General features: G+C 48.9%; 1 protein-coding gene across 1 annotated transcript in view; it reads left to right on the top strand.

The window, feature by feature from the left end:
* Positions 1-13,093, top strand: part of LOC146020850 (aldehyde oxidase-like) — a 79,424-nt gene that overhangs the window by 26,208 nt on the left and 40,123 nt on the right. The window contains exons 11-19 of the mRNA XM_083154371.1: positions 55-206; positions 288-381; positions 1,224-1,333; positions 5,199-5,383; positions 6,451-6,613; positions 6,690-6,764; positions 8,870-9,039; positions 10,070-10,193; positions 12,573-12,695. Of these exons, the coding sequence (XP_083010497.1) occupies positions 55-206; positions 288-381; positions 1,224-1,333; positions 5,199-5,383; positions 6,451-6,613; positions 6,690-6,764; positions 8,870-9,039; positions 10,070-10,193; positions 12,573-12,695 (1,196 nt within the window). The remainder of the gene's footprint in view (positions 1-54; positions 207-287; positions 382-1,223; positions 1,334-5,198; positions 5,384-6,450; positions 6,614-6,689; positions 6,765-8,869; positions 9,040-10,069; positions 10,194-12,572; positions 12,696-13,093) is intronic.

Below are 13,093 nucleotides of genomic sequence, written 5' to 3'. Positions count from 1 at the left end.
ACAATAATTTTTCCCGAGGTCTGAAACCGCTTCTGCTTTCTTGTTGTGCTGTAGGAATAACGTTGGGAGCGGCCTGCAGCCTGACAGTACTGAAAGACACATTGAGTGAAGCTGTCTCTCGTCTGCCGGAGGAGAAGACCAAACTCTTCTGTGCCCTTCTGCAGCAGCTGTCCACGTTGGCAGGGGCACAGATACGGAACACGGCTGTAAGTGTATATGAGCATCGCTTCACGCATTGCCAGCTGAGCAAACACCCTCCTCGGTCTTATACTTTACTCTTTTTCCAGTCTGTAGGAGGAAACATCATAAGCCGGTCTACAACGTCCGACCTGAACCCGGTCCTGGCTGCAGGAGGCTGTCTGCTCAATTTGGCTTCAGCAGGTACCATGGCTGGTAGGATTCTGGGGCAGATTTATTAAGCCTGATGAAGTGGAAGGCCAATCAGCTCCTAACTGTCAAGTTACAGAATGGGTTTGAAAAATGACAGTAAGAAGCTTACTGGCTGCTGAGTTATCACCTTCCACGTTATCAATTCACCGGACTTAATAAAGCTGACCCCAAGTTCATCTGGGAGTAACAAGTTTTGGGGTTCAGATCATCATCTGCATTGCTCTGGCACTTTGCAACAGAATTCATATTAATCTATAAATCTACTATCTATCTACCTCTACTCCTCACCTCTATGAGGTGAAGTACCGCCAGTGAACACTAGAGGCCACTTGGTAGACCAAATTGCTCCTTAATAGAAAGTGAAAGCAATTTTTGCAGGGACACGGATCTGTTTCAAACTCGCCGGGTATGGAGAGAGGGAGCTGTGAAGATAGAGATTGTTTGTAGGAGAATATAGGGGCTGGGGTGGAGAGTTTGTAGGATTAAAACGGCCACAGCTCAAAGTGAAGGTAAAAACTGTCACGGCTCAAATTGAAAGTAAAAACTGTCACAGCTGAAAGTGAAAGTACATTGCAGAAGCCGTCATTTTCACGGTCTTTGAACTAATGTAGCATAGTGTCCACCTAATCGCTCAGTAAATATTTCCAAAGTGAAAGCCAGAGGCGATGTATATCTGTATAATATTAATATCTGGTTAGCTTGTGTCTGAAATCTGCCTAGTTCTAACCAAGTGTCATGTACGGACATGTCATGGAATGTTCTGGGGGTTTTTTTTGCCAATCTTTATGTAAACATGGCACAAGTAAAAGTATTACAAGATGACTCTCTAACAGATGGTGTTCGGCAAGTTCCTTTGGATGAGTCTTTCTTTGCCGCGTCTGGAAGCTCTTTCCCCAGAGCGGAAGAAATTTTGGTATCTGTGCATATACCGTATTCCAGGAAGGTACGTCACACTCTTTCTTACATGAGCAGGTTGTAGAGGTGGCCTAATGCTGGACTATACATAGGCAGAACGTTCCTTCAAGTGCAACGATAGCAATATGTTCTTCCCAGCTTTAAAAGTAAAGTACTACAAAGTGGCTGGCTCTGATGGCACATAAGGGGCATGTGGCTGGGTCTGATGGCATATAAGGGGCATGTGGCTGGGTCTGATGGCATATAAGGGGCATGTGGCTGTGTCTGATGTCACATAAGGGGCATGTGGCTGGGTCTGATGGTACAAATGGGCATATGGCTTGGTCTGATGGCACATAGCGGACATGTGGCTGGGTCTGATGGTATATAAGGGGCATGTGGCTAGGTCTTATGGTGCATATCAGAGTCATGTGGCTTGGTCTGATGGCACATAAGGGGCATATGGCTTGGTCTGATGGCACATAGCGGACATGTGGCTGGGTTTGATGGCACATAGGGGACATGTGGCTGGGTCTGATGGCACATAAGGGGCATGTGGCTGGGTCTGATGGTGCATATAAGAGTCATGTGGCTGGGTCTGATGGCACATAAGGGACATGTGGCTGGGTCTGATGGCACATAGGGGGCATGTGGCCGGGACTGATGGGACATAAGGGGCATATGGCTGGGTCTGATGGTACAAATGGGCATGTTGCTGGGTCTGATGGTGCATATAAGAGTCATGTGGCTGGGTCTGATGGCACATAAGGGGCATGTGGCTGGGTCTGTTGGTGCATATAAGAGTCATGTGGCTGGGTCTGATGGTACATAAGGGGCATATGGCCTGGTCTGATGGCACATAGGGAACATGTGGCTGGGTATGATGGCATATAAGGGACATGTGGCTGGGTCTGATGGCACATAGGGGGCATGTGGCTGGGTCTGATGGTGCATATAAGGGACATGTGGCTGGGTCTGATGGCACATAAGGGGCATATGGCTTGGTCTGATGGCACATAAGGGGCATATGGCTTGGTCTGATGGCACATAGGGGACATGTGGCTGGGTCTGATGGTACGTACGGGGCATGTGGCTTGGTCTGATTGTGCATATAACAGTCATGTGGCTGGATCTGATGGCACATAAGGGACATGTGGCTGGGTCTGATGGCACATAGGGGACATGTGGCTGGGTTTGATGGCACATAGGGGACGTGGCTGGGTCTGATGGCGCACAAAGGGCATGTGACTTGGTCTGATGACACATAAGGGGCATGTGGCTCGGTCTGATGGCACATAAAGGACATGTCGCTGGGTCTGATGGCACATAGGGGGCATGTGGCCGGGTCTGATGGCACATAAGGGGCATGTGTCTGGGTCTTATGGTACAAATGGGCATGTGGTTGGGTCTGATGGTGCATATAAGGGACATGTGGTTGGGTCTGATGGCACAAAAGGGACATGTGGCTGGGTCTGATGGCAGATATGGGGCATGTGACTAAGTCTGATGGTGTATATAAGAGTCATGTGGCTGGGTCTGATGGCACAAAAGGGACATGTGGCTAGGTCTGATGGCACATAAGAGGCATGTGACTGAGTCTGTTGGTGCATATAAGAGTCATGTGGCTGGGTCTGATGGCACATAAGGGGCATATGGAGGACCAATGCAAACAAGCTTTCTGAGCGCAGGTTGTTATATTCTGCACTGCAGCTGTTTCTACTAAGGGGATTTACCAAACCCCTTCTAAATACAAAACTTGGCACAAAAAAGAAATTGAAACAGCGCTGTGCAAAATATATGAATTATTTATTAAAAATATATTTGTTTAAATAACAAGTAATTAATGCCAACAACAACAAACAATTTAAACATGCATGTAATAAACAGTAAAAAAAAACAAAAAACCTCTCTTTTCCACTTTGGCTTCTATTAAGATGGTTAGTGCATGCATGCAATTTTTATCCAAGCTCAGTCCCTATGTGCACATGGTGTAATAGATATTTTACTTCGGTGAATCTCTGCAATGGGTGGGAGTCCCGGCTTCCAGTCCCTGGTGGAACGCTCCGGCTGCTGGTGCAGTCCGTATTGTACAGTATGTGGCCTTGTCTGAGGATCACCAACCAGTTCTGGATCTAAGTGCTGCCGATGCCGTCCCCGCTCCCCTCTACGTGTTTCTCCGCCTTATAAATCTCAGCGGCTTCCTCAGGAGGTAGAGTTTAAATTGTTTGTTGTTGCTGGCATTAATTAATTGTTATTTAAACAAATATATTTTTAACAAATAATTCATTAGCAGCCTAACCCTAACCTCCCTGCAGCCTAAACCTAACCCCTGCTCTGCATCCTAACCCTCCACCCCCCTGCAGCCTAACCCTAACCATCCACCCCCTTCAGCCTAATTTTCCCACCCTGCAGCCTAACCCTACCCCCCCTGCAGTCTAAACCTAACCCTCCACACCACATGCAGCCTAACTCTACCCCCCTGCAGCCTAACCATAACCCTCCCACCCCCTCTGCAGCCTAATCCTACTCCCCTGAAGCTTTACTCTAACTCCGCACTCCCTGCAGCCTAACTCTACCCCCTGCAGTCTAACCCTACCCCCCTGTAGTCTAACCCTACCCCCTGCAGCCTAAACCTAACCCTCCCACCCCCTCTGCAGCCTAATCCTACTCCCCTGCAGCTTTACCCTAACTCCGCACCCCCTGCAGCCTAACTCTACCCCCTGCAGTCTAACCCTACCCCCTGCAGCCTAAACCTAACCCTCCCACCCCCTCTGCAGCCTAACCCTACCCCCCCTGCAGCTTTACCCTAACCCTGCACCCCCTGCAGCCTAACTCTACCCTCCTGCAGCCTAACCCTCCACCCCCTGCAGCCTAACCCTACCCCCTGCAGCCTAACCCTAACCATGCACCCCCTGCAGCCTAACCCTCCCACCCCCTCTGCAGCCTAACCCTACCCCCTGCAGTCTAACCCTACCCCCTGCAGCTTAAACCTAACCCTCCCACCCCCTCTGCAGCCTAACCCTACCCCCCTGCAGCTTTACCCTAACCCTACCCCCCCTGCAGCCTAAACCTAACCCTCCACACCACATGCAGCCTAACTCTACCCCCCTGCAGCCTAACCCTAACCCTCCCACCCCCTCTGCAGCCTAATCCTACTCCCCTGCAGCTTTACCCTAACTCTGCACCCCATGCAGCCTAACTCTACCCCCTGCTGTCTAATCCTACCCCCCTGCAGTCTAACCCTACCCCCTGCAGCCTAAACCTAACCCTCCCACCCCCTCTGCAGCCTAACCCTACCCCCCTGCAGCTTTACCCTAATCCTGCACCCCCTGCAGCCTAACTCTACCCTCCTGCAGCCTAACCCTCCACCCCCTGCAGCCTAACCCTACCCCCTGCAGCCTAACCCTAACCATGCACCCCCTGCAGCCTAACCCTAACCCTCCCACCCCCTCTGCAGCCTAACCCTACCCCCTGCAGTCTAACCCTACCCCCTGCAGCCTAAACCTAACCCTCCCACCCCCTCTGCAGCCTAACCCTACCCCCCTGCAGCTTTACCCTAACCCTTCACCCCCTGCAGCCTAACTCTTCACCCCCTGCAGCCTAATCCTTCACCCCCTGCAGTGTAACCCTACCCCCCTGCAGCCTAACCCTAACCATGCACCCCCTGCAACCCAACCCTCCCCTTAGTGCCTAACCCCCCCATTTAGTGCCCAACCCAAAGCCACTGCGAGCTCCCTAGTATATTATGTTACAGGAGGGCCATGTTTCGGTATGTTTTACACTTTTCACAGGCAAGCGTAATAAAAGTTCTGAATGTAAAGTCATTGCACAACCTATGGATATAACCACATACAATAGAGATGAATGAAGCGGCTGATTAAACAATGCTACTTAAATCTTGTTTGTGTTCTCAGGGCGATTATGTGTCAGCGTTGCGACAAGCTCAGCGCCGAGAGAATGCTCTGCCCATTGTCACTGCCGGAATGAAAGTCCAGTTTGAAGACGCTACAGATATTATTAAATCCATTAGCATATACTATGGGGGAGTTGGCGCAAGCACAGTTTGTGCAAAGGCCACCAGCCAGGCGCTGCTTGGAAAGTAAGTTATTATCAAGCCATATCCGGCTGCTTGTTCATGGAGCCCAAACATGCTGGACAGCTTTATTTCTACGCTGCAATCTATATGTCAGTTAGGACACGCCCCACCCAAATCTAATCTCCCTGTAGTTGTTACAGCACTACATAGTTGCCTACCCTCCTGCATCCTGCAGGAGGCTCCAGTTTCTGTCATAAATCTCCTGCTGCCCTGCATTGTACTTCTAATCTCCCGGATTCTTCAGATTCTGACAGGGGTGCCACTAAGGAGTTTCTTTGCAAGGACATTGATTCATTCCTGCTGATGACTCACATTATCCCACCTTGGGGGAACCCCTGACAGATGAGAGAGACAGCAGCACATGATCACACCGGGTCTTCTTATCTGTGCTGGTGTGCTCTCATCCATAGCGTGTTGTTAGCTGTGGGTAATATTTTTTTTATTAGAAATATTTCTTTAGTTAAACACATTTTTTTTTAATTAGCACATCCAATAAATATAGGAAGTGCCTACAAGTTGCAGTCAGTTTAACATTTAATACACCAAAAACATACTTATATATGCTTAGGGATGAACTTACAGAAGGTCCAATTGCATTTGGAATTTATTGCATAGGCATCACATTAATCATGTATACAGTATAGTATCATCCTTATTCTGAAAGAAACTTAGCACGCATGGGAGTTTAATTGATAATCACAATACCCTCAGCTAAACTTTATACACAGAATTAATATGAAAGTATAAACCTTAGCCACTAGATGGCAGTAGAGCCACATCATCTCATACAAGTGTTAAGCCCCATACACACTGCGCGATTCGTTAAGGATATTATCGTAGCTTCTGGTATCAATATCGTTGTTATAGCTAATGATACATCATCTAGTGTGTACGTGGTGTGTAATGATAAATAAAAGTTCACATCACAAAGACACTTGCTCATTATAGTTTAAGATTTGCCTTTTTCCAGGTGGCCAGGAGCGCCACCGGATTATCGGGAGCCTCCCGGGCCTATCCGGGGAGTAAGCCAACTTTATTGTATGGTGGTTTTATAGCACGTTGTCTTGTAGGCACTGGGATGAGGACATGCTGAGTGAAGCCTGCAGACTCGTTCTGGACGAGGTGTTGCTCCCGCCGTCAGCTCCTGGCGGGATGGTTGAATACAAGAGAACACTGACCATCAGCTTTCTTTTCAAATTCTATCTGGAAGTTCTGCAGGCGCTGAAGAAGATGGTACGTGTCCATCAAGCTCCCGTATGTCATGTTGTGGTGCTGCCTGGAGATCTGAGCAAGAGAATTTCTTTTTCAGGATCCCAGTCATCCAGATATCAGTGCTTTACAGGAGCTCCAGCCCTCACCCCATGAGCACATCCAGACATACCAGGTACGCCAATGCATTGTCTAAAGACCTTGAATTAGAATCAAATTGAAAATAATTCACTACAGAGAATAAGCTGCTTATTGTGAAACGCAACGCAAACCTCTGATGTAACTATAGCGCAGTGTACTCGTTATGAAACACGACCCCTACGGTTATGTATTCAACTGTAAAATGATTTACATATATGTATATTTTATGCATACATGTGCGTGTTTGTCTGCAGAACCTCATTGCTTTGGGCGGTATCGCTGCAAGCTCTTTTTACTTTTGTCATATTGTAGCTGCTTACCTCCAAACTTTTGCAGGAGGAGATCCAGGACATGCGGAGATGGAGGCATGGCCATAAAGGGGGTGAGGCATTGAGTGGGGCAGGCGGGGCAACATATGGAGGGCGGGGCCTCACGTCAAGACTCCCCGTTGTCGTCGCTTTGGGGGAGTGCCCAACGCTCACTCAGCAGCCGGGCTGCCCCATCTCTCCTCCCTGCATTGTGCATGGCATTTGTTCAGGGATCACCGGCTACTCCTAGGGACGGCCCTCTTTGACATTGCCATTGATGGTTGTCATCCATGGCAGTAGTACATCTGGTCATCGATGGTGGCGTACTAACTATGCAATGGATGACCATCGATGTTTTTACCTATCAATGGTCATCCATTTTCTTTAATTTATTGGCCTGTGGGCTTATCAAAACATGGGGGTGGGGATTCACAGGTGTCAGGGGCGGAGCTATGCTCCATGTCCCAGCCCCTTTGGGAAAAAAGAAAAAAAACTATTTGTTTATGCTTGACATCGATAAAGAGAAACCATTTGGTTCTCCCCATCGATAGCAAAACTATTCTACATCGACCATAAACCATTGAGGATACTGAATGGTCAATGGTCGGTGGCCATCCTTAGCTACATCATGGAGCAGCAGTGATCACCAGCCCCCCCAACTATCCCCCCGGCCTGTGGGACACTGCGACCTGCGGGTGGGCCAATGGGGCAACGTCTAATTAGCAGGACTGTATAGTGTAGCATGTACACGTCCAGGTGCCTCTGGCCATATCCACTTAGCACCTAAACATTTTCAATTCCAGGGTGCTAAGATGGGGGCCAGTGACAGAGATGGATCCAATCTGGCATCTCGGGTCTACAGAGCTGGCAAAACCATACTCCTAGCCCACCTTAGCACTCTGCTTCCATATTCATAAGAGGGTGTGGCCACACACACTTGGCCACGCCCCTTTTATTTTGTATTTGGATCTAGTTTTAATTTCCTTCTAATAAATGCAACTTTATTATTTATCAATAACATGGTTGTCACATAGATAACGATGTGCTAAGCCTGCAGAGGTGATAAAGTGGAAGGTGATAATCCAGGATTAATACATCTCCCCCATAGACACAAAATGCTGATTTTATTTTTCTCTTCTCCAAGAGAGGCCTGGAGAGGAGGCGCAGACAATAGCTGAGGAGGCGGGGTTAAACTTAATTAGGCCACACCCCCACTAACCACATAATACTGGGAATTATTGGTCTGTGGGCACACCCCCTCCCCCATGGAGCCACAATTCCCATTATTACACTCCAAATCCTGTCCACTTCGGAAGTGGTGGGATGCGGGGGGGACCACCCACTCCTCCTGGAGTCTCCACCCAGGAGGAGTGGGCATGAGTCTCCCAGAGAGTAGGTGAGTACGCATAAACAGACCACATTGTGTGTGACTTGTGGACTGACTCTAGCATTTAATACTACCAATGTCTTTCCCAGGGCTGCCATCAGTCCCAGGCCAAGGCGCCAGTTGTAATAAGCTTGCGGCCTGATTGGTGCAGGGCTGCAAGCTTATTGCAGTTGGCGCATAAATAGACAGCCATGGAGAAAGTGCTGGCAGCATTTTGAAATTAGCCCTTGCTGCCAGCCAATTGGAGCTTGCGGACCGGCAGCCAATCAGGAGCAGTCAGTCCTAGGCCCCTATCATTTTTGATGGCAGCCCTGGTCTTTCCACATCTCCAGGAGACCAAGCCAGTTCTGCAGACTAGGCGACCACATTGTACGCCCAACATGCAAATTGCGTCCAACTCTACACGTATGTTCAATGAGGTTTACAATCTATTCCTTTTACCAGAATGTACCTGGGGACCAGCCCACGCATGATCCTGTCGGGCGGCCTATCATGCATAAGTCTGGTGTCAAGCATGCCACGGGGGAAGCGGTGTACACAGATGACATGCCTTGTGAGGTTGGAGAACTCTTTCTGAGCTTTGTCACCAGCTCCAGAGCTCATGCTAAGATTGTGTAAGTCCAACGTTATAGGAATATTGATGTAAATAGATCTGTCAGGGGGCACAATGGATCCCACAGGTAAGTACTGGGCTTGGGAAAGGGTTAGACACTAGGTGGAAGGTTAGTGTTAGGCTGCGGGGATGGCGGTGGTTAGATTAGGCTGCTGTGAGGAGGTGGTATGAATGGTTAAGCTGTGGGAGGGGACAGCTAGGGTTAAGAGGCAGGAGGGCAGGTTAGAGTGGGGCTCCTGGATGTGTGGGTTTGGATTAGGGAAGAGGTAAGGTGAATATACTTACCGGGATCCGTTCTGTCCATCGTGATTCCGTTGCCGGTCTTCTAAGTGTCGGAAACCTGAGCACTGGGATCTTTTACCCAAGGCTACCTATTATGTTACCCAAGGCTACCCAAATGCAAAAAACCTTAATCACAGATAAGTGGTTATCCCATTGGGATTCTAATTGGGGTAGAGCACAGGTTCTCAAACTTGGTCCTCATGACCCCACATAGTGCATGTTTTCCAGGTTTCAAAATAAAATAATTAGTTCCACTGCTGTGGATATTGTAAAACGTGTCAGTGAGTAATGATGAATCCACCTGTGCACCTGCCGGGTGACATGGAAAACCTGAACTGTTTGGGGTCCTGAGGACCAAGTTTGAGAACCCCTGGGGTAGAGAATGCCATAAAGATCAGAGCATTAACTTCACTACTCGGGGGCATCAAAAGGGTATTGTCCCAGAAACCACAGATCAGGGTTCCTATCTGGGATCACTTGTTCCAACAAGACCTAGACGATGATGTAGTAATCCCCGGAGAGTGATAAAGTGGACAGAGAACCAGCCAATCAGCTCCTAAATGTCACGTTACAGGCTGTATTTGAAAAATGCCAGAAGCTGATTGGTTGGCAGTTATTTAGTACATAGGAAGTTGGTTGCCACATGTTATGTAATTAATCTTATAAAGCTTGATTTGCCCTTTTTGGAGGTGGCTGTTTCTATTAAGAATTATCAAAAAACTTTCTTTATTTTCATATTTTATGCCCAGATCTCTGGACTTTTCGGAAGCTCTGGCCCAGCCGGGGGTATTTGATGTAATAACAGCGGATGATATTCCCAGCAAAAGTGACAGTAATCCTGATGAAGCTCCGCCAATGTTGGCCCATGGCAAGGTCAAATCTCATTTATTCCGTTTCTATACATATTGTAATATGGAATTTCATTTGTTTGTTTTTTCCTGGGTTACGTTCAATGTTTTTTTTCACATATACCCAAAACTTGGCTACATTTGGGTCCAGCTTTATAGGAGATCCTGAAACAAAGGTTATTTTACACACCGGCCCACCCGGCAATTAGCCGTCATTTTTGAGAGGCGGGTGCAGCCTGACCCCAATTCACACCACTGCAAATTACTGGGTTAAAGCTGGTGAAAAACCAGCACGCGCCACATCTTATCAGGGATTTTGAGGGTATATTCGCTGCCTAGTGAGCAGTTAAACGCCACCCCGACGAATGCACCCCTCGCCCAAATCCACGCACCACCATGCGAGTGGGTGTGTATGCTTACACATCAGTTCAAATGATTTGGCCTCTGTTTAGTATGGGAAGTAAGCCTAGACTTCGGGGCATGTGGTTACATCATGTGATGTCAGCGGCCCTCCCCCAAGCAGGCAGGGGCAGGCCTGCGTTCTGATAGGCTCGCCCAGCATTTCCATGGGGGCACCCACCTGTCAGTCAGGCAACGAGCGCCCCTGGCGAGTGTTAAATTCGCCAAAGGGGTTTGCTGTGGGGGTTTGCACATGTGCATAATCGCCCCCAACATCGGGGGCGGGGAAGAATTCGGACCCGTGTGAACAAGTCTGAATCGGCTCCTTTGTTTCCGCTGCCTGAAGCCTTTGGGGATACTGAACCTACTGTATGTGTTTTAGCGAGGCAATGGATTTTATTTGCAGGTGACCTAATAGGATTGCCCGAAGAAGATTATAACCGAATCATTCGGAAAAATTGCAATAAACTTCCATTTTTTTTTTTTTGCTGATAATTGTATACCCCTTAAGGGCAGAAAAAGTATTCCCGGAACAGCCTAGAATGGGGTCCGGTATGATATGCGGGTGGTCGAAATACCGATGCCGGAATCCTGACTGCCGCAATGCTGCCCCCCCTTGCTGGCTCGCTATGCTCGGCACAGTATTTTATTCTCCCTCTATAGGTGTTGGGAGGGCTCACATCAGACTTGGCACTTGATTAGCCATTTTGGTACTTGTGTATTTTGGCGGCGCCCATCGCATCGCATACCATAACGCATGTGATGGTATGCGATGCGACGCGATATTGTACAATGGCATACAATTGTAAAATTGTATGACATTGTATATGGCATACAATGCCATACAATGCGATTAAACATTGTATAAGCACCCTAATGGGTGCTTACAATGTTAAATGCACCCCCACGCCACCCCCCTACTATAAACGTGAACCCGAAGCGTGGCGAGCGGCGGTGGTACGCGTCCTCCGACCTTTTCATACCCCCACTATCCACGTCGGCGTGGAGTTGAGAATAGAAAGTGTGGCGAGCGCAGCGAGCCACCGAGCCCGAAGCTTGGCGAGCGCACGCGGATACCCGTGAAGCCCGCGAGGGGACTCCGACACCTCGCAATACCGCAAGGGGACTCCGATACCTCGCGGGGCTCGCTGCGCTCGCCACGCTTCGGGCTCGGTGGCTCGCTGCGCTTGCCACACTTTATATTCTCAACTCCACGCTGACGTGGATAGTGGGGGTATGAAAAGGTCGGAGAACGCGTACCGCCGCCCCTCACGGGCGCTCGCCACGCTTCGGGTTCACGTTTACAGTGGGGGGATGGCATGGGGGTGCATTTAACATTATAAACAAGTACCGCCATTTTTACATGTGAAAAATTGCATGCGATTCAGGGTAAGTCGGATGCGGTACATAGCGGGTACTAAAAAGCAGGTCAGAGAGGAGGTACTTGTGTATTATATGGGCACCCGATTTTTTAATCGCATGCCACTACTTAAGGCATGTGATGCGATTCATTGTAAAGACCCGATTTTTAATTGTATAGTCGCCCATGGGTGATTTCATACCCCCACTATCCAACTACGCATGGAGTTGATTTTATATAGTGTGGCGAGCGCAGCGAGCCACCGAGCCCGAAGCGTGGCGAGCGGACGCAGATTACTTTACATGTATTCTGCGTCCCCTTGCAGGGCTCGCTGCGCTCACCACGCTTCGGGCTCGGTGGCTCGCTGCGCTCACCACACTATATAAAATCAACTCCATGCATTGTATGAATGAATTGTATGCCACTATATTGCATGCGATGCAATACAATGAAAAAATCGGGCGCCCAGATATTACACAAGTACCAGAGAGGATATCATGCACATGCGATTGGCCTAATTTCACCCAGAATCTTATAGTATTATCCTCTTTCCAGAACATCAGATTTTTAATTATAATAATTTAAGGGAAATGTTTTACCTGCTGCAGCTTGACCTGGAACCTGTGGTGTGTTTGGATGTTGCAGGTGTTCTGTGTGGGCCAGCTGGTCTGCGGGGTGTTGGCTAGCACGCCCTCCCAGGCTAAGAAAGCCGCTGCCAAAGTCAAAATCGTCTATGAGAATTTGGAACCTGTCATTTTCACAATTGAGGTTTGTAATAATAATATTAATAATAACAATAAAAATTATTTTACTTTCAAAAAACTTATAAAGACAGCAATATACAGATGGAGCCGGCCTCCCTCTTGCTGGCGAATCGCCAGATTGTCTCCGCTGGCGATCCGCTCCATCTGACTGAGACGCGCGTGCGTCTCACACGCACGCGCATCTCAGTTTAACCCTGTCCATCTCCGCTTCAGGGAGACGGACAGGGTTAGGCGGGCGAGCGGGGAGGCGGTGGGGACCCCGGGTGACCGCCGACAAGCGGGCGGAGACCCGGGGGAAGCGCCGTCGGAAGGGGACGAGCGCGCATCTCGTGCACGCGCGTCCCTTTTCACAGATCAGATGGCGGCTGGCGGGGGATGGCGGATGGCGAATCTTCCGCCATC

The sequence above is a fragment of the Crinia signifera genome, chromosome 7 (assembly GCF_055691185.1).
Source record: "Crinia signifera chromosome 7, ASM5569118v1, whole genome shotgun sequence".
Classification (NCBI taxonomy): Eukaryota; Metazoa; Chordata; class Amphibia; order Anura; family Myobatrachidae; genus Crinia; species Crinia signifera.
Note: the sequence above shows the minus strand (reverse complement) of the source record. Positions and strands in the feature narration are given on the sequence as shown.